Source organism: Colletotrichum tamarilloi (assembly GCF_030869305.1).
Source record: "Colletotrichum tamarilloi strain Tom-12 chromosome Unknown Scaffold_1.1, whole genome shotgun sequence".
In the NCBI taxonomy this organism is placed as follows: Eukaryota; Fungi; Ascomycota; class Sordariomycetes; order Glomerellales; family Glomerellaceae; genus Colletotrichum; species Colletotrichum tamarilloi.
Genome location: NW_026849384.1, coordinates 1 through 19,568, shown reverse-complemented (window position 1 = coordinate 19,568; position 19,568 = coordinate 1). Strand labels below are relative to the sequence as shown.

At 53.2% G+C, this 19,568-nt stretch overlaps 8 protein-coding genes across 8 annotated transcripts; 5 read left to right on the top strand and 3 right to left on the bottom strand.

Annotated features, from left to right (window-relative positions):
- Nucleotides 1-231: 231 nt before the first annotated feature.
- On the bottom strand, nt 232-2,351 carry CTAM01_00008 (uncharacterized protein; the record flags this gene model as incomplete). Its single annotated transcript, XM_060516062.1, has 2 exons — nt 232-1,864; nt 1,921-2,351. 2 exons carry the CDS (start codon nt 2,349-2,351, stop codon nt 232-234), a joined length of 2,064 nt encoding a protein of 687 aa, XP_060388688.1.
- A 2,145-nt stretch (nt 2,352-4,496) lies between these two features.
- Nucleotides 4,497-5,119, top strand: CTAM01_00007 (uncharacterized protein; the record flags this gene model as incomplete). The annotated part of the gene is made up of 2 exons (XM_060516061.1): nt 4,497-4,635; nt 4,842-5,119. The coding sequence occupies 2 exons, from the start codon at nt 4,497-4,499 to the stop codon at nt 5,117-5,119; spliced, it is 417 nt and encodes a 138-aa protein (XP_060388687.1).
- Nucleotides 5,120-7,127: 2,008 nt separating this feature from the next.
- Nucleotides 7,128-7,610, bottom strand: CTAM01_00006 (uncharacterized protein; the record flags this gene model as incomplete). Its single annotated transcript, XM_060516060.1, has 1 exon — nt 7,128-7,610. The coding sequence occupies one exon, from the start codon at nt 7,608-7,610 to the stop codon at nt 7,128-7,130; it is 483 nt and encodes a 160-aa protein (XP_060388686.1).
- Nucleotides 7,611-9,375: 1,765 nt separating this feature from the next.
- Nucleotides 9,376-11,652, top strand: CTAM01_00005 (autophagy protein Atg22; the record flags this gene model as incomplete). The annotated part of the gene is made up of 4 exons (XM_060516059.1): nt 9,376-9,664; nt 9,719-9,724; nt 9,882-10,666; nt 10,744-11,652. 4 exons carry the CDS (start codon nt 9,376-9,378, stop codon nt 11,650-11,652), a joined length of 1,989 nt encoding a protein of 662 aa, XP_060388685.1.
- Nucleotides 11,653-12,733: 1,081 nt separating this feature from the next.
- Nucleotides 12,734-14,278, top strand: CTAM01_00004 (BAH domain-containing protein; the record flags this gene model as incomplete). Its single annotated transcript, XM_060516058.1, has 4 exons — nt 12,734-13,022; nt 13,083-13,397; nt 13,448-13,578; nt 13,637-14,278. 4 exons carry the CDS (start codon nt 12,734-12,736, stop codon nt 14,276-14,278), a joined length of 1,377 nt encoding a protein of 458 aa, XP_060388684.1.
- A 1,084-nt stretch (nt 14,279-15,362) lies between these two features.
- CTAM01_00003 (F-actin capping protein) lies at nt 15,363-16,383 on the top strand (the record flags this gene model as incomplete). The annotated part of the gene is made up of 3 exons (XM_060516057.1): nt 15,363-15,394; nt 15,481-15,908; nt 15,992-16,383. The coding sequence occupies 3 exons, from the start codon at nt 15,363-15,365 to the stop codon at nt 16,381-16,383; spliced, it is 852 nt and encodes a 283-aa protein (XP_060388683.1).
- Nucleotides 16,384-18,408: 2,025 nt separating this feature from the next.
- On the top strand, nt 18,409-19,246 carry CTAM01_00001 (uncharacterized protein; the record flags this gene model as incomplete). The annotated part of the gene is made up of 4 exons (XM_060516055.1): nt 18,409-18,427; nt 18,585-18,745; nt 18,922-19,040; nt 19,102-19,246. 4 exons carry the CDS (start codon nt 18,409-18,411, stop codon nt 19,244-19,246), a joined length of 444 nt encoding a protein of 147 aa, XP_060388681.1.
- CTAM01_00002 (uncharacterized protein) lies at nt 18,578-18,882 on the bottom strand (the record flags this gene model as incomplete). The annotated part of the gene is made up of 2 exons (XM_060516056.1): nt 18,578-18,801; nt 18,861-18,882. The coding sequence occupies 2 exons, from the start codon at nt 18,880-18,882 to the stop codon at nt 18,578-18,580; spliced, it is 246 nt and encodes an 81-aa protein (XP_060388682.1).
- Nucleotides 19,247-19,568: the final 322 nt, after the last annotated feature.

Sequence of the window (19,568 nt, the reverse complement as noted above, 5' to 3'; positions counted from 1 at the left end):
AGCATCTCAACGAGCATTGTTGGTCCTTTAGTAGAGTCGAAGACGTATCAAGGAGAATAGATCGAGCTAAGGGCTTGATCTCATTCATATCAAGACAAATATCCAACAGTCTGACAGCGTATGAATGAGAAAAGAAACACCAAGCTCCTCTACTTACATCTCTTTCCATCGCTCAAAAGAAGCGAGAATCCAGGGGCCACTTGGAACAAGACTCGTGATCATCTCACTGCACTACTCGCCCCTATACCTCTCAATGAACTCCGCTACTTCAACGGCCCCATGCGCCCTCGCAACCTCGGCTGCCGTCCCCCTGACCTTGAAGGGTGCCCTCATCTTCGTCGGCATGACCTGCTTATCGATGCCCAGCTCTAGAAGAAACTTGACGCACTCCATTTTGCCTGTCCTCGCCGCATAGTGTAGTGCAGTATAATCCCCCTCGGCCCTGTGATGCAGATCTTGGCCACAGCCGAGGAAGAAGCTCACGCACACGACGCTTCCGCCGGACGATGACCAAATAAACGCGTTTGAGCCTTGAGGCGTCATGTAAGACCACTGAGCTCCGTGCTTAAGCAGGAGCCTAATCATTGGCAGCGAGCCGGTCTCGGCTGCTGCCATGATCGGAGTCGCCGTGCGGTACCCCTTCGCCTCTACTTTGGCCCCGTTCTCTAGCATAAACCGAACTATCGGGAAATCCTTGACCCATACAGCTGCATGGAGAGGTGTATCGTTACTAGATGATTTGGCATCCAGATCGGCTTTGTGTTTGACCAGCAGCTTAGCCAGCTCAAGCCAATGCTTCGTCGCTGCAAGATGGAGAAGAGTTATGCCATTGCTCTTTGCACGCGGATCTGCGCCAGCCTCGAGAAGCTTGGCCGCGATGCTTAGGTCTGGGTTGTAAGCGGCGTACCATAGGGCAGTCGGCGCCGTACCGTCTTTTGAAGTCTCTCTCGCGTTCACGTTGGCTCCACGTTTGAGCAGAACATCTACGGCGCCTGGGTGTTTGTTCTTGACTGCAACGAGGAGCGGCGTTTCACCCTGAGAGTCTCCTGTCAGCGGTAGTTCGAGAGTCTTGGCCTCCTTGGCCAAGATCTCGAGCTCCTTTGCGTGCCCACTCGACGCAAGCCCGTGAATCGGAGTTCTGCCGGTTTTCCAACCCCCAAGCGTCGGATCTGCTCCTCGCTCGACGAGTAACCGAATGATTTTCAGGTTGATGACAAAGTCATTTTTCTTATCCTTCTCCGGGGGAATGCATGCCTTATAAAGGGGAGTGTGACCCCATTTGTCTCGAGCATTTGCGTCTGCCCCCTTATCGAGCAAATATTGCACAACAAGATATGCATAGCTCCTCACGGCTGTGTGTAGCGGCGTGGTCCCGTTGGCATTCCTGATCTTCCAACTGGCCCCGCTCGACAATAGCGCCAACGAAGTGGGAATCTGTCCTCGATTGAGCGCCTGGTGCAATGCTGTATCCTGCAGCGCATTCTGGACATTGACGTCTGCTCCGGAAGCAATAAGCCGGTCCAGGACGAGCAGAAATCCCTCGCGAGCGGCAACATGTATGGCCCGGTCACCGCGGTCTCCTAGGGCTATGTTTACAGAGACGCCTTGGGCCAAAATGGGCTCAAGGTCCTCAAGCCGCCCGCCTCGTACAGCGGCAAAGAGGTCGTCAGCAAATCGCTTGCCTGTTGTGTTGATCTGAGTATCTGATCTACTCTTCTTCAACTCCGATGGTGGCTGTAAACCCAGTTGAGGGGGGTTTTGCCTTTTGAGAAATTCGGTCAATATCTCTCTAACCTCCTCTCGGAGAGTGTCGACACCCTTCTGTACATTATGGACGCCCTCCTTTACTTCTTGACCAGTACGCCTATGACTTATTAGTGTGTGGCTTTGTCTTGTTCGGCGTCTGTCTTCATTGCGTACACTTGCAGAAGCTGGATAACAATACCAAGGCGGGCTTTCTGATCTTGGATACTTTGCGTAGCATCTGAAAAGATCTCCTCCCTCCATAAGAACTTCGTCTTGTCCCACTTTCCCATGCGCGAGTCGCTTTTGCTCTGCACCTTGCTGACTTCGTGTTCCAAATCTTTGAGTGTCTTCTCCAATTTGTCCATGCATGTATCAAGCATCTTCCGCAAACCATCCTCGGTACTGTTCTTGACCGGGTTTTTGAGGATATCAGTCTGTGAGACTTGTTTCTGCAAATTGAGGCACACATCTTTCGTCAAGTTGCACTCGACGATGATCTCGTGCACAGCCTTGGGTGCATTCTTGTACTTTTCCACATGGCTTTGAATCTGACGGGTAACGCCGAAAAGTTCGACGGCACTCGTTAGGGCGGTGATGGGATCCATCTCGCACGAAATGTAGGTCTTTGAAGCAAGGTTGAAGATACCCCTCTCTCAAGCGCAAGCATGGGCGAAGGTAAGCTTCATATAACAGCGGAGAAATGGTATCGTGGTGCATCGCCTCAGCCAGCCATCCTGTCTGCGGCCAATCGTAACTGTAGCTAGGGCTGACATGCATGGATGCTACCCACCGGCTGATAATTCACAAGGCTGCCTCTCATTTTGGTGTCACTGCTGTAGTGTCTTTCTCCGAGAAGAGGGGGCGGGTAAGCTGTGGCATAGATTTGAAGTAAGATGAAAATACGTTTCATAAGCTCAGTGATTGAATCATGGTAGCCAGAACATAGGCGCTTTTGATTGCTCGAGTTTCTAGAAAGCTGGCTTTGGACCGCCGTTCTCCTACCTCGAAGCATTTAGAGACCATGTCACCTTTCGATTCATTATTTGCCCCAATATAACCAAATGAACATGATCGAGGGCCATTACCAGCGAGCCTTGAGTGGAGATCTTGAACTTTACCAACTCTGCGATGTGTCGGCTATGATGCCGCCGCCTCTTCCAGCGACGCTGGCACCGGGCATGGCGCAACAGATCCTCTTTCTCATTGCTGACAGCTTCGTTATTACCACTTTCCGGGGTCTCTAGAAACATATTCGATGGAGAATATACGGAGAGAGCGAGTCAGAGAGGACAATTACAGTGACAGCTAAATCAGCAAGGGGGGCAGTGAGGATAGTTGTAGTGAAGATGCCAGTATTGGAAACTCGACTTTTTAGAACTCATTTCGAAGACAATCACTTCCTTGAGTTTAAGTTTTCTGCTTATCCTGGAAAAGTCGCATCCATTTCCTTCTAGCGCCTCAGCAGGCAGTTGAACGAATGGCTTCAGCGAATCGCAGGGTCAAATCGACTCGACTCTAGCTTATGGATATCCTGAGCGCGCAAGGAGCAATTTGATCCGGGCCCAGTGCCACTCATGCGAATATGTCGCTCTAATGAACTATCAAACCTTGTATGCCACTCATCCGAGTTGACGTCTGAATGCGAATGGACTAAATGGTGAGTTGAAACGTTTCGTCAATAATTCCATTACCTTCGTGCTGGTCAACTTGCGCGACTAGCTGTACCGGCAACACTACAAATAACCAGGTGAGGGGCGATGACGACATCCACCGAACATCAAATGTCTAGACAAGGACCGGGGTTATGATGAGAAGGTTTAGCTCTCAATAACAAACCGCTCAAGCCTGCAGACTGCTCTTCCGAGAAAATGAGGTGACTGATGATTAGATAGCGCCGACGATGAGCGCAATACCAGCACAACGTGAAGTCCATGAGTGACAACGACGCATGCTAAATCCAATTTCTGAGCTGGTCGCGCAAAATGGGCCCAAAGAAACAGGAATGGGTGCCGATGGCGGCGCCCACTGGGGGCTAGCGCTGGGCTGATGCCGATGCGTAATGTTCCCAGAGCTCTCACGAAATCCAGGTACGTAAACCAAAAGTTTTTATCAGAGCAGAGGCTGCTGTCATTCGCCGATCGTCTCATCGAGCCGTTGGTTGGCTTGTCCCAGTATGCCATATGTGTAGAAGTACCGTCGTGCCGTGGAGGCAGGGGGGGGGGGGTCCCAGTTCTCAAGCATGTGCAAGTGCTTCTCGAAGAGAGATGGAGGAAACCTTGTCTCACCAGGAGTATCGCCTACCTGGAATCCCCACGCCCAGTAGCCCCCAAGACACTAGACATCCCGCATTCAGTTGCAGGCTTGATGAGCTGCTTCCCAGGTTCGTGGATGGGTTGTCTTCTGTCAGAGAGATAACCTTAGCTTTGGGGGGCGGGGAGGTATCCCTACTAGGAGCTCACTCACACTCACTGATAAGTACGGAGTACTTCACTTATCTCACCTTACCATATGATGTGATGTACGGTAGAGAGCTGCCAGGAACAGGTGCCTTATCTATATATAATATCGCTGACGTACCTGGTCTCGATTTGTTATTCTCTCGTCCCATCTTGCAAAGTTACTCAAATAAAGTTGCGCACCCACGTTGTTTCCCCCCGAAAGACATTCTCACTGAACTCATCCAACAACGAACTCACTCACCATAGCTCACGAACCAAACCCCCTACATCCATACCTTGCACTCGAACACGATGACTGCCGAAGTATCTCACGGAAGAGGTGGCGCCGGAAACATGGCCGTTGACGACACCCAGTACGTCGACGGCGAGGTCGTGAGAACAGGCCCCGAGGGGTCTCAGGGAACTGGCGCATTCAGCGCAGGTCGTGGAGGTGAGTCTTGACGCGGGACGAGTGCGCCCAACGCATCGCCTTATCACCCAGCCCGCCAAGCGGCATCGGCGCAATCGCCCACTTGGCCGATGCCCCGCCCCTAACCATGCTCACTCTCCACCCCACGATGTCTTCAGCTGTTGCAATCACATCATAGTCAAACGCACCATGCTTTGTAGGCTGACTGTTTGCGCCCTGCCATCCAGGTGCCGGTAACATTGGCGACGCCAAGAAGGAGCCCGCTCTGCGCTCCGACAAGGACCTCGTCCCCGAGGAGGCCTACCGTCCCTCCATGGAGGGCCAGGACTACCACGTCGGCCGGGGCGGCGCGGGCAACGCCGTCGAGACGGAGAAGTCGGCCGCCCACAAGGACATTGATCATGAGAAGAAGGCCGCTGCGCAGGCTCGTGCCGACGGCCACTCGGGCGTCAGCGTCGCCGACAAGCTCAAGGCCAAGATCCTCGCCCCCTTCCACAAGAAGTAAAAAGGAAAAGACTCGTCTGTTGGGAAAGGAAAAGGATGGTAATTATGGGTGTTGATGTGTTGCGACGGATGCTGGTAGGACCTGGGCTGGAAGTTTGTTTTTGGCATACCCTTCACGATATCCCCCATTTCGTAAGATTTATTTCGTGTCGAGATTTTGTCTCGACTTTTTAAATGATATCCTGCCACTGGCATTATTATTTCCCTTGGCAAAAGCGTACTGTAATTGCTCCCACCGCGTTGTTCTATCTCATGCATCTCAATGCATCGATCAAATTTTTGGCGGGCGCGGGTTCCGCGCGGATGCAAGGCGCTGGCACAACCAACACTTTTGTTTCGCAAACCACAGCGGTGATGCTCGTGGCGAAATATGAGCCCTCGATGAAGGTCGACGACGCGTTCGTTGAAGACGGAAGTAGGTATCGCCATGCACTGTGTACTGTATAGATACTTTTGAGCCTCCACTGTACTCACGACTAGAATCGTGGGCCGAAACCGGCGAAGAACTAACTCAGTGTATTGGAAGAGGCTGATCTACCGCGAGGATCTATCCTCAGCTGCGATAGACAAGCAGTATATCTCTCAATTCTCTTCAGAGACTGCGTCCATTGTAGACGACATGCCACTCCAGTCGCGCGAGTGTTGCTGCTAACCGCTTAGCCTCGGGTCTTATAACGATGCGTCTTCTTTTATTTATAGTGGGCCTCCTATATGGCAGCGCTGCCGTACTTCTGCTTCTCCGTCTGCCCTGCGCTGCACACTCGAATTGCCATATTTACCTGTTAGTCATACAGCGATTCTACTCAGATCAACGTCTTCTCCCTGGGCAGTGGCATCCCACGCAGACATAGCAGAAGACCATGAAACTGCAGCTATATTGCAAGTCCATAGGCTCTATCTAGTTAGAAAGCATGTTAGCTCCAACTGATTCCCGAAGACGACACCAGGTTGATGGCCGCGACAAGGCTTTTTGAGGTCTAGTTATACAGACAACAGCAACAGACCGAGTGCAACAAAAGTCCTAAAAGTTTCCAATATTGTTGAGTTTTAATAATTCCATAGCTTTCTCTCTCATTGATAGGACGCACGTCCGGATGGACAAGCTTGAGCCTAAGAAGTTACATGCACATTGCCACCTTGCTTCCAGCATGAGCATTACCGGAGACAACATGGAAATCAATCGATGATCGTGTGGGAAAAACAAACGACATAGAAGAAGAGAGGTAAGGGCAATTCGGGTCTCTGAACGAGAGAAAAAAGTATAATGCGACACGGGCCTGATTCGAACAGACGCTCCCGAAGGAAGTAGATTTCGAGTCTACCGCGTTAACCACTCCGCCACCGTGCCACCTGGGATGATGAGCACCGCTAACTACATCACATATAATCGACATGACACGACTAGGGGGCGGTGCAGTCTAAATCGGCAAAAACTCGGCAGGGTATGCCGGGTCTGTGCCCAATCACTCAACCGCTTCAACATGTAGGTATGCAAGCTACGGAGTAAGGTTGTCAAAATCAAGTCGTTTTTCCAAACACCTTTCCAAGCCATACATCAACCTTCAACTTCACATCTCCGTTGGAGCTTCGCCTCATCAAAGTATCGAGTGTCGCAACCGGAGCTCCAGGTCCATGTTTCACCCAGTCACAGGACAGATGTCTGCTGCAGACAGTGGATTCCATGGGTCCTCCGCGTCGGGGCCCATCGCCGCGGAACCTTAAACTGAAGCGGTGAACTTTGGCGGAATGCAGCGTCCAGACAGCCATCCGCCTGCGTTTTCGAGATATGACAAGAATTCCCAGTACGCACATTTTGGCATTGCCATTGATACTACTCAGCTACTACCCGGATTCTGGTTGCCAAATACTGTCGACTAACACCATCGACCATGTCGATGCTAGCGCATCATGCCCGCGCTTTGCAATTTTCGTCTGCGCCGACTTGATTTACGTGCCGGTGATCGTCGCTCAGGGTCCAACGGGTCTTGAAATGTGGTGGGCAGACATGCTCACTGGCGCGAAGAGGAACCGCAGATCGCTCGGGCACTTGCAGAATGCCCGCCCCCGCAAGCCCCAGTCCAGCTTGGATCGCCGTAAAGCCTCGCCGCAGTGCTGCGACGAGAATTGGGTTGCAACACACACAGTAGCTGCATTTTGTCATGAGATAAACTAGTGTTAGAGGAGCGTGGTCGAGTGCGAAAGTTCATTGAACGGAGCCTTGTAGTTTGTACAGTATCGACATCCAAGGAACGCCGCATACGAGCTAAAATTGACCTGGGATGGTTTTTACCCAACTGAAAAACCAACCACTCCCAAGACGGCACGGCTCTAGCCAAGGAAACGCAAACCCCTGGAGACTTGGTGAACCTAACCCGGTGAGGTACAGTTGACAGATCTGTACTGATATTTCGGCTCTCCAAGGTCTCGATTTCATTAAGTCTATCATACTCGGAGTTTCCAAAGAACCCGGTGGGGTTGAGACGCTGATTCATGTCGACCAGGGAGGGCTTGTATCCCTATGAGGCCGAACAAGAGAAACTACAAGGGAGCCGGGGAGGCCGTTGAAGAATTCACCAATGCAGAGGGATTCAGCCTCTTGCGGTGTAGGCAACGCAAAGTGCCAATGGCCATGGTGGTTGGAGATGGGGAATTTGTGGTGTACGATCAATGCCCAATCCCAAAGGCGGATGCAGCGCATATCCATCGACGCATGCCGGCCATGGAATATCGGACGAATGAATAACCTAGTTCGTCTCACAACGCATGTCGTTCAACGCGCATCCTCTCACGATAAATGGAGTCCATTGCCTCATAGCGCGATATGCTTCAAGCGTGGCAGCGGCGCTAGGAAGGAACACCGTCCCATCGGCGATGATCTAGTTGGATGCATCCATGTTTGTCGTCGCAGCGCTTGCGAGATTGGGCAACGGTTTTCGTCGCGACTGGGGTATTTGGAGAAGACTTTTGTCACTCCCTTACACACATTACAGAGGTACAGGGAGGAGAGCGGTTGGGCGGAGGAGGGTTGAGAGGGGAGATGCGATGTGGTGAACGGCGGACGGCGGGCCTTTGGTGGCCTTGGCTCAGCTTAGAACGGCTCCGGCAAAGGAGCCGCGGCGCAGAAGACAGGCAAAAGGGCAGAGAGCGACCAAGTACTCCGTAGACATGGAGCCAGAGGCCGGGAGAGACCATGGATTGACACTGTCACCCTGGATGTCCCTGTCCTTGCCTCTCTGCTCTGGCCCGGCCTGCTTTCGACGACTTTTGCGACGCCATATAACCAACCACGCCGGCCCACAGCCGGATCTCGCAAACCTGACGACACATCAACCTGCCTCGCCTCATTTTCCCCGTCCGTTTTTGGTTCTACTTTCTTTTCCAGTTCTATCTCGTCTTTCCATCATCTGTCCTGGTATTGACTGATAGAATCCTCTGTGGCCCCATGTCGCTGTCCCCGCGGACCAAAGACCGACCTCGCAATTCGCAAACACGGCGTATTCGGACTGACGCATAGCGGTCACTTTTGAACAGCGCGCATAGCCGCATCTCACAAGTCGCCTCTTTTCTCGGGTCCATTACAGCCGGCATCCTTTATTCGGAATCGGCAGGCCCTCGCAAGCGAATACTCCATTGACGAGCCCTCGGAAAACAGATTGGGTAGGCTGCTACCACAGCCCAACAGTAACAGGAAAGTGGAAAATCACCGAGTGGTTCGACTGAGCTGCAGCATCAGCGGGGTCCGAATCCAAGCCCGTCATCAACTCGGCTCTCACTTTGGCGAGGTGCCTAGCACTTGCGACGAGTACGACGCTTCAGTGCTAGGTGCCTTGCCCGAACCGCACCCGCATGTGCACCCGCAATCCGCATTGGCGCTGGAATTCCGTCGTCGCATTATCTGACTGCATTACCTACCTGCCTGGTTGGTAAGTCAACTTCCTTGGTGAAGGTGCTTTGTCCCGTCCAAAGTGAAGTGCTCAACAGAGGTTGGCAGGTTCCCGCGGGTCGTTCTGCAGCAGTGCAGCCTAAACTCAAGGCAGCTGCAAGTTACAAGAGACGGAAGAGACGAGAAAGAGACATTTCTCCAGCTCTGACCAGTTCTGGGCCATCTGGACCTTGTTCTGGTTGCGTGCTGTGCCCGGAGTGCATCCGTCCGGTGAGACAAGGTGACAGGCCCACACAGGCACAGAAGTCAGCTGTCCGACCTTGCCCGTCCAGTAAAGCTGCGCCCACACCTGCGGCCTACCCGTGTCAGCCGCCATGGTTCCAAGACAAGAGCAACACGCTCGACCACCACCTGCACCACGCTTATGGTCGCGTCTTTCAACTTTGTCAAAACGCTCTTTTCGCTCCTTCACCTCCGACTTCGAGGCCGATGACGAGCGTTCCGATACAGATTCCGACTTTGACAGAATGAGCGGCAGCAGTAGTGATGGTTTCCTTCACGGCCCAGGCCGTTACAAAGGCGAAGACACTCGGCCCACGAGCCAAAAGGAGCTGTCTGGTTGGTATGCATACGCCTTTGCTGCCGAAACCTATGTCATATGTGGTAAGTTTCCAGCCCATGGATCTGGATGTGTGTGCATGCGCTGACTGAGAATAGCTATCGGTGAGTTATCGCAGTCTGCCACTCCGTCTTCGAGCAGTGACATTCGTCGCGAGACAGTGATCAAGCTGTGGAGCCTGGACAGCTCGAGATGCTGGAGCCACAGCATTGCCGTGCACCCCGCCCCGAACTCGTTGCGCTGACACCACACGATGCCTAGGTTCCTTCATCCCGATCCTCCTCGAGACCCTCGCCCGCGAAAATGGCGTCCTATTGTCTGATCGAACGACCCCGTGTGGTACGAGCGACTCGAAAAACAAAACTGATGGACAATGCGTCGTGTATCCTTTGGGTATCGAGATCAACACGGCGAGTTTCGCCATGTACACCTTCTCCATAAGCGTCCTGCTGCAGGTTCTCCTTGTCGTGAGCGTCAGCAGTGCCGCAGATCACGGCAACTCGAGAAAGAAGCTTTTGCTCACCTTCGCCTGGGTTGGAAGTTTCTCCGTCATGGCCTATATCTTTGTCAACAAAACCACCTATCTCTTGGGTGCTCTGCTGGCTATCGTTTCGAACACATGTTTTGGCGCCTCATTCGTGCTCCTCAACTCATTCCTGCCGCTCTTGGTCCGGCATCATCCGGAAGTGATTGCTTCTGAGACTGTTCACACTCCCGACTTGGGACATTCGGACCTGGAATCGCGACCGCTCGATGGTTCCCACGTTGACGAAGATCCCGCCAGTGCCGAGGTTGAGGACCAACATTCGCCCTTACTCGGTGGGCATGGAAACGGAAACGGAGGCTACCCGTTGGTTCGGAAAGCTACTCACGAGGAGCTCACCTCCGTCGAGCTCCAGCTGTCCACTCAGATTTCCGCCAAGGGCATTGGCATTGGCTACATTGCCGGCCTATTCGTACAGTGTGTCGCCATTGCCATAGTGATTGCACTGAAAAACACTACCTGGTCGCAAAGGGTTGCATTGTCTTTTTGCGGTCTTTGGTGGGTATGTGACGGGCTCTCTCTCTCCATCTCATCCCCGTCGCCTGGGCGCATTATCCACCGTTACTGACCATCTTACAGGCAGTCTTCACGATCCCTGCTGCCATGTGGCTCCGCCCTCGGCCAGGTCCACCAATGCCTATCATGTCGGGCAAAGGAATCCGAGCTTGGCCAACTTATGTGGCTATGGCCTGGAAATCGTTATTCAACACTGTCCGGCTTGCTCGTCGCCTACGAGACATCGTTCTGTTTCTATGCGCATGGTTTTTGGTCAGTGATGCGATTGCGACTACATCTTCCACGGCCATATTGTTCGCCAAAACGCAACTCCACATGAAGCCTTGGGCTTTGGGTATGATCAATGTGATCTCCACTATAGCTGGTGTTATCGGTGCCTTCAGCTGGGCTTTCATCTCACGCAAGTTCCACTTGAAGCCACATCAGACAATCCTTGTCTGTATCGGTCTCTTCGAGCTCATTCCGATCTACGGACTTCTCGGATATTTGCCGATTGTGCAGAGATGGGGCGTGATCGGACTGCAGCAACCGTGGGAAATGTATCCCCTAGCTGCCGTGTACGGACTGGTGTTGGGAGGCTTGAGTTCATATTGCAGATCGCTGTACGGCGAGTTGATCCCCGAGGGAAGCGAAGCTGCCTTTTACGCTCTATACGCTGCATCCGACAAAGGTTCGAGTGTTTTTGGGCCTGCGATTGTCGGAGCCATCATTGATCAATCTGGTGATATCCGGCCGGCGTTTTGGTTCTTGGCGGCATTGGTTGGGCTTCCGGCGCCTCTCATCTGGAGCGTGAACGTGGAGCGTGGCAAGCGGGAGGGCCAGAAACTCGCAGAGACTATTGAGGGATTCAAGAGTCTACAGGCTGAAACCGGCAGCGAGACAGAGGACAGCGACGATCGTCCGATTCTCAGTGCCTATGACGATGAGGAGGAAGAACTCGAACACGAGCATAACCGGACCAGGGGGAACTGAGCCCCCATTACCGAACATATCTGCATAGCAACGGCGTAGGTAAATCAAGTTAGCGATATTGTATTTTTACTCAAAAGTGCCGAGTAATGAACAGTCGACTTTGTCGTTGTTTCTGTTGTCGTCTCTATCGCCCCCAACATGCTCGCCGCCTCCGTCGTATCCCCTATCTTCTTTGTTGCTCTTTGATCCCCACACTCTTCTGTTCATATTTGCGCCAGAATACTGGGGAAAAGCAATTGACTATTGATTTGAATGATGATGATGAAACTGATATCCTTTTGAAACCAATCATCCAGCTCATTTATATCAGAAGAACGGCATATGGCATAAGACACGAAGACTACAGGTGTAAGAGGTCATGGTAAAGCGACGAGACCGGTACGTAGCCAATCAGGTAATGGAGAAATAAGTGTCAGCGCTTGTTGTGGGAACCTTGGAGGCAGACCAGGATTTTGGTAGGCGCGGATGGTTCTAGCTCTTGTTGTCTGCTGTGCTTACGTGACACGCCTGGTCCATCTGTGGCACGCCGCACGCCGCACGCCGCACACCTGCTGCCCGCATCGTGGTTGCTGGTCCGTCCTCTAGGTGGCAGTGGACGTTTGGTCGGAGGAACGCCGCGCTCACGTGACCCAGCAGAATAGTCATCCTGCGCCACCTTTTTTTCGCTGGGTAGCGAGAACGCGCTCCGCTCCTCGTCCCGGAATTGCCAGATCCTCAACCCGCGATTTTCCCAATTTTGCGCATCGTGGCCATCATTGGTCGTCGATATTCGGCCTGGACCATCTTCAGGCTTGCCAGAGTATTTGCACACTTGACAAAGTCAACAAAGAGCGCCCATCTAGGACCACGCGCTTGCCATACAGCTTCATACTACCTCCCCCCGGTCCTTTGGGCGACCCATTCGTCTTCCAGCCACCCCGTGCTCCTTCCCTTCGGTCGCGACATCCCAGCGAGCTCTTTGCACCAACGTCATTCGTCTCGGACACCGTCAATCGAGATCGCATCACTCCGATCACTCTCATACCTGCGATAACTTCACCGCATTCGCGTTTGCGACTCCGAACCTCCTACTACACCAATTATGTCCACCTCGCGCAAGCGCCCTCGCGCCGAGGTCGAGGAAAACAAGGCCGAATGCCCCTTCAGCATCACCTACGCCGAACCCGACATCAAGGCACAGAAGAAATCCAAGAAGAGGAGGAAACCAGAGCAAGAAGAGGAAGATGGGAAGAAGAGCTCCAAGCAACTCTCTCCCTTCTCCCCTTCCGGCGACTTCAACGGCAAGAGCGCTAACGATGTTCTGGACTTGGAATACCATGTGCATCCGCAGAAGAAGTGGTTGGAGATGACACGATACAATAGCTTCGTCCGTAAGTTGCTCAGCGATAGTCCATCTGCGATGGCCTTGCACTAACAGTGACGGGCGGTAGTAAACGGGACGAAGTATTTCAGTGAGGGCTTTATCTACGTCGCAAACGACCAGACAGTCCAACGCCAAAAGGCCGCAGCGGAAGGCTCGACAGATGCCAACGAGCCTGAGAAGGTCCTGAAGCGGTCCAAGTCCGAAGACGACTGGGTAGCGCGCATTCTGGAGATCCGCGCTAGTGATGAACACCACGTCTATGCGCGCATATACTGGATGTACTGGCCGGAGGAGCTGCCGGAGGGCACGATGGAAGGAAAGAGATACACGGGAGGTCGTCAGCCGTACCACGGCCACAACGAGCTGATTGCTTCCAACCACAGTAGGTTTCATGCTTCTCTAGACAGTGGTCTCAGTACTGACGCGAAGCAGTGGACATCATCAACGTCGTTAGTGTGACATTGCCCGCCACCGTCAAGCAATGGATTGAAGAGAACGACGACGAGATTCAGGAGGCCCTCTATTGGCGTCAGGCCTTTGACTGTCGCACCCAGCAGCTCTCGGTATGCATAAATACCCCCGAAGCCTAGAGCAGGCGATTGTCGCTAACCCGTCATGCAGTCAGTTGAACGCACCTGCAAATGCCGACAGCCCGCCAACCCGGATAAGACCCTCGTCGGGTGCTCCAACAAGGAATGCGGAAAGTGGCTACACGAACACTGTCTTCGAGAGGAAACCCTGATGCGAACATACGAGCGACTTGGCAAGGACAAGCCCCACTTCACCGCGAAACCCCCGACAGACGGAACAGCGTCGGTCGCTGAGAGCGACAAGGTCAAGGAAGAAAAGCCGCTCGATGACGGTGTAAACGAACCCCTCAGCCCTACCGAGAGCGGTGCCGACGTGAAGCAAACAATCGATGCCAAGCCGAGCGATGCGCTAGAAGAGATCAATGGGCAGTCAGTAACCGAGGGAACGCCTGCCGTTGTCGATGAGCACGTTTCGCAACCACCTACAACTCCTGCCACACCAACCGTACCCGAGGTGTCGGCAGCGGCGTCGTCACGCAAGGTGAGATCCTTCAAGAAGAAGCCGTCTTCCGCCGACGCAAAGCCGTGGGAGGGCTTGTTCGAGGCGAGGATCTTGATGGACATGACCCCATCGACGATTGAAATCAGGGATCTTCGAGAGAACGTCACTGAAGGCCAGAAGGTGTGGACTGAGCCGCTGCTCTGCGTCGTTTGCGGAGTGGGAATCAGCTAAATAATCGGCCTTTATGTGACTGCCAAATTACCGATCGATCTCTTGAATCAGGGGTCATTTCACAAACCGCCAACGCGACGATGGGGTGCCGAGCTTCACTTCTCGATGTACTTATTCCAGCAGGCACTTTATTCAACACACCGGAGCGGTGACTTAGGAAGTGCTGCTGTTTTGCTTATGACGATTTCCAATATGATTGGGGTTCGTAAACCGACCCTGAAGACAAGTATAAGGAGAGGAATACATGCCAAGAGACATGTTGCAGGGGATGAGGGAGGACAGGTCTGGGCAGGCGGGGCGAGACCTGGACAGCTGAAGGCGAGTCTCGAGGAAGAAGACTGGTTATTCGGGTGTGGCTGGAGTGCAGTTTTATTTTTCGCGCGAGGCGTTGGCGAAGGGAGGGGGATTCATCTCGCAACTGAGTGAGGTTGGCATAAGGAATTGGTCTTGGTGTATTCTCAAGAGACAGACAGAAGGACGCCAACAAAAGGGGACGCAAAAGGCGAACAAGGCCAGCAGAGCGGCCAATTTGGAGACCAGAGTCTTGCGAGCAGTTTCCTAGAGCTTACATGGTTTGTGGTCAAATGTTTACCTTATCCTCTTTTACTCTGCATCAGCCATTGTCATGATTGATGAGACTTGCTCGATTGACCAGAGACGTCTCATGTGGTGGCTCACTGTGATTATTGCCGTTCAACACCGAGAGCTCCAAGAGCTCCAGATGCAGTGGAGAGCTGTGCTGACTCGAGAGGTAGCAATGGCTCCAAGAACTCACTCCCTTTGTCCAGCTAGGTGAAGAGGTAGGTGTGTGAGGTACCTCAAACAATGACGTGCCTTTTGTAGCTCCGTGCCTCTTCAACATGCCCGAGGTGGTAGGTGCAGCCCAGAACTCCCTGGCTGTGGGGCCCTGGGGAAGTACACCCAGGGGCTAAGGACCGTCTACCCCGCCAGACCTTCCGCTAACACCCCAACCTCAAAGACCATCCAAGTCCAATCGACACCGCCACCCTTTCATCGCCAACGACTCCGAAGAAGCTCAAAGACAACCTCTTCCAGCGATAGACACACATACAAAGAGCCCATCATGGCCTCCGTCGACCCCTTCGACTCGGCTCTGTAAGATCGCAGCGGCCCTGACCCCCTCAACGTCATGCATCAAAGCAAATCATCTCTAACCTCTGCCGCGTGTTCTCCCCGTCTAGCGACCTCCTCCGCCGCCTGAACCCGAAACACACGACCGACCACCTGAATGCAATCATTTCACTCGCACCGGATCTGACGGAGGACCTTCTCTCGTCCGTCGATCAACCCTTGACCGTTAAGCGCTGCAAGCAGACGGGCCGCGACTACCTCCTCTGCGACTACAACCGCGACGGCGACAGCTACCGCTCCCCATGGAGCAACCAGTTCGACCCGCCTCTGGACGAGGGCGGCGTTGGCGGCGTCGGTGCCGGCGGTAGCGAGGGCGCCGGCGAAGGCGCGATCCCGAGCGAGAGGGTCCGCAAGATGGAGGTCAAGGCCAATGAGGCGTTTGACGTGTACCGAGATCTGTACTACGAGGGTGGTGTGAGCAGCGTATACTTTTGGAACCTGGACGATGGATTCGCCGGCGTGGTTCTCTTGAAGAAATGTGCGTTTCTGCCTGTGATCAGGAATTGGATCTTTTTTTATATATATATTTTTTTAAGCTGACAAGACACCTCACAACCACAGCCGCGACCCCCGGCGGAAGCGCAGAGGGCGTATGGGACTCGATCCACGTCTTCGAAGCCATTGAGCGCGGCCGCACGACGCAGTACAAGCTCACCTCGACCGTCATCCTCTCGCTCTCCACCTCGACCAACGCCCTGGGCGACATGGACCTCAGCGGCAACATGACGCGGCAGGTTGAGCAGGAGCTCCCCGTCGACGGCGACGAGAGCCACATTGCCAACGTGGGACGGCTCGTCGAGGACATGGAGCTCAAGATGCGTAACCTGCTGCAGGAGGTCTACTTTGGCAAGGCCAAGGACGTCGTCGGCGACCTGCGGAGCGTGGGCAGCCTTAGCGAGGCTGGTAGGGACCGCGCGGCGCAGAGGGAGATTATCGGGAGCATGCAGAAGTGATGTGAACCCGTTCTGGTTCTCCTTGAGCTCATCAAAGGCTGTATCCTAGGAATTGGAGCTACGATTGATACCCCGCTCATGATATTGCGGGCATCGTGGTTGATGGTAGATGAGAGTAGCACGGGTGTGGCGCCGGATGTCGAGATCGGGTTGTACGGCTTGGCATTTTCCAAGCCGGGCTTTTCAATATCCCCCAAGATCGAGTTTCACTGTTTTGCGTCGTTGGCGTCGGTGGAGGAGAAAAAGGAAACGATCGCGCGCGCCTACATCTCTTGTCTTGAATCTCTAGATCCCTTGGCGGATGCATTTTTTTTCTCGCTCCGGCAGCAGGGCTGTAGCCCATCACTCCCGTCCACTCTTTTCTGAAGCAAGAACGAAACAGGCGATAGAGAAGAAAAAAAAAGACGGTATGGCTGTAATCCAAAATTACGTGTACCTCCTTGTCCTTGAGTGATCCATCTCACTGCAGCGTCCCTTTGCCTGATTCGGTTTTTGACTTGTATGGGTTTGGGGGAGAGAAGTTTGTCTCCGATGTTCGGCACGATTTGCGTTCGACAAGGCTCTGTTGGATCTCTGTATCACTGTGGCGCTTGAATGGACCATCACACCGGCTTCAAGACTTTTCGTCTCTTTGCCCTCTTTATGGTATACGCAAGTATACAAGTCCTTGGTTTTCGGATATGGTTTCTTCTGCATAGAGACATGCGTTGTAGACTCTGGACATATTTTCGGTCCATGTTGCGCGGCACCAGCACCGATTCGGCGTGTGTAGTCTCGTTTTTTTGGCCTGAAGATCTGATCACGGTTAATAGCAGCGCGCACTGGAACACAATTTGGGGACACGTTTGAGCTGGAAACGAGCAAATAAACCTCTGCAATATACGACGTGGGGGAAAGGCTCGATATCTTCAACGTTGAAAGTAGATGGCCATGTGTTCATGCGAAGACCTCAATCAACAGGTGAGGGTTTCTTCCTGGCCCCCTAGCAGCCATAAAGAAGGGAACCGGCTTCGTGGGCGGGACTTGGTTGGCATCAGCTCAAATCACAGCTCGGCACCGAGTGGACGCAATTGTTCGCAAGATCCCTCCTAAAGCCGGTCTGTTAACGCGACCAATGGACGGACAAGATAAGGTCGATGAACTTGACAAGGAGTGCAAATAGAGTAAGTAGGTAGGCTCACACGGCAAGCCACTCATGTAAGCTTTCGGCAAGATCTTCCAGCCTGCTCTAGTTCTGGCAGTTCTCGATCCTCAGCTATACTCTCACTTTTCAAGCGCCCCGCGAGGATCAAGAGACAATCTTCGGATAGTTAACTGTGAGTAAAGCGATCAAGTATGACACCGGTATGGTTCGCCTACATGCAGTAAGCTTAGTTGCGGCTAATTGCTTTGACGCAACAGGTTCCCTTGGCTATGCCCGCAAAGTGACAGGCCGGGAATCGATTCAACGATTATCGGGGAACGTAATGTGGACCGAAATCGTGAGAAACACCACTCAATAGCCTGGAAGCCGAATTCGCTTTACACAGAAGCCAGTCAGAGACTTGCCGAAGTAAAAGCAATTCCAACCTCGCAGCGATTATAAGTGTGCCAGGAACGTGGTTGCATAATACTGCCCATACCGTAAACTATGCGTCAAGTTAGGACCGATAGTAGGGGTCCTACAAATGTTCGGATCAAATTGAGCCAGCGCTGACAGAGACTTCGTTGCCCATTCTGAGTCTGACTCTGACATTCGTTCTCGTTCTCAGAAGTAGGACACGCAATTGCACAAACAGATCCGATCAGCCAAAACCCCCGTAACCTACCTAGTGTGCCTAGCTGAAAGGTAAGCTCTAAAGCGAACCCGGTAACACTGGCATCGTCGGATTCACGCTGTATGTCCGGCTCGGTCTGTTTGAAGATGTGAGATACGCGGACCTTGATACTCAGCGAACACCGGGCTCCCCATCTCCTTTCGATAGGCTTCGGGGGCGCAGTCAGGATTTGTTTGATGACGGAGAGCATGAGTGTCGCACTGGGCGAATGATGCCCAACGTTGCCTGTCGAAGCTTAGGCGGTTAACGCGCCGACGCGGGAGCTGTCCATTCAAGGCGGGGGTTTGGTTTGCTAAGGAAGAGACCTGACAGAGTTGGCGGTTGCTGCATGGGTTGGTGCTGTGGAGCCCCCTTGGCTTGATGACGGACCTGCAACATCAATAGTTGGCTCTGGCTCTGTCTCTGGCGCCGAGGGCGGCTGGGTTCCTAGCTCCAACGTCGTTGGCGTCGGCGTTGGCGCTGGCGCTGGCGTCGACGCTGGTGTTCGTGCCTTGGTGGCGCATAACCAAAATGCCAAAGTCGATTATTTTGGGAAACACATGAAAGTGAGTACGGTGCCAGCCAATGTCTCTCGTGCCCTCGTTGATCTTCAGGGGCCTAGCTGATGTGAAAAGCGGCAAGATAAGGGTTGATAATTTGGATAAATGGATTAGCACTCACTTTCGCCCGAAAAAGAAAGCATGCGTGCTCCGTTGCAGAACAGATCCCACAAGATTTCTAGAACATGCAGCAGATCTCCTCTAGGACTCCCCGCATGCAGGATGCAGGGAGATGCGAAACGCGAAAAGCCAAATGGCCGAAAGCTGAGCCCGAGCCCGAACCCGCTCGTGGAGCGCCGGTGCGAGTGCGGTTCACTGGTTAGTAGCCCCTTTTAAAGTTGAAGTACGGCGGCATGGCCCAGGCAAGAAGCACCCATCTGCGAAGAGCATCATGGAAGGCCCCTGAGCGGGAACGGGGCGGGATCCATGGGATGGACACTTCGCGCCGCTGGCGCTAGCCGGAAGCTTGGGACGCAAGGTAGCCAACAGGAACAGGAGAGCCAATAAGAAGTTTGTTTTTTTGCATCTCGCATTGGTCTGAGTACCTTGTTATCGAAGAAAGTTAATTCTTTCTGAGTCACAAGTACAAGAATACAGTTTTAATAAAACAGTGTAGTGCCCACCCAGCACTTGAATTGAGATGCTTTTTCAAGCTTGCCATGAGAGAAAGATGACTGTACTGCTGACTGCCTGCCATCGAGGTCCGCAAGTGGCGCTGTGGCTTCAATCGCTGTGGCTTCAACCGTGATGGCTTCGCCCGTGATGGGCGAAAAGTCTGGTTATGAGTCCCTTGAAAGCCTCTCATCAAGAGCTATAAGAGCCTCCGAGT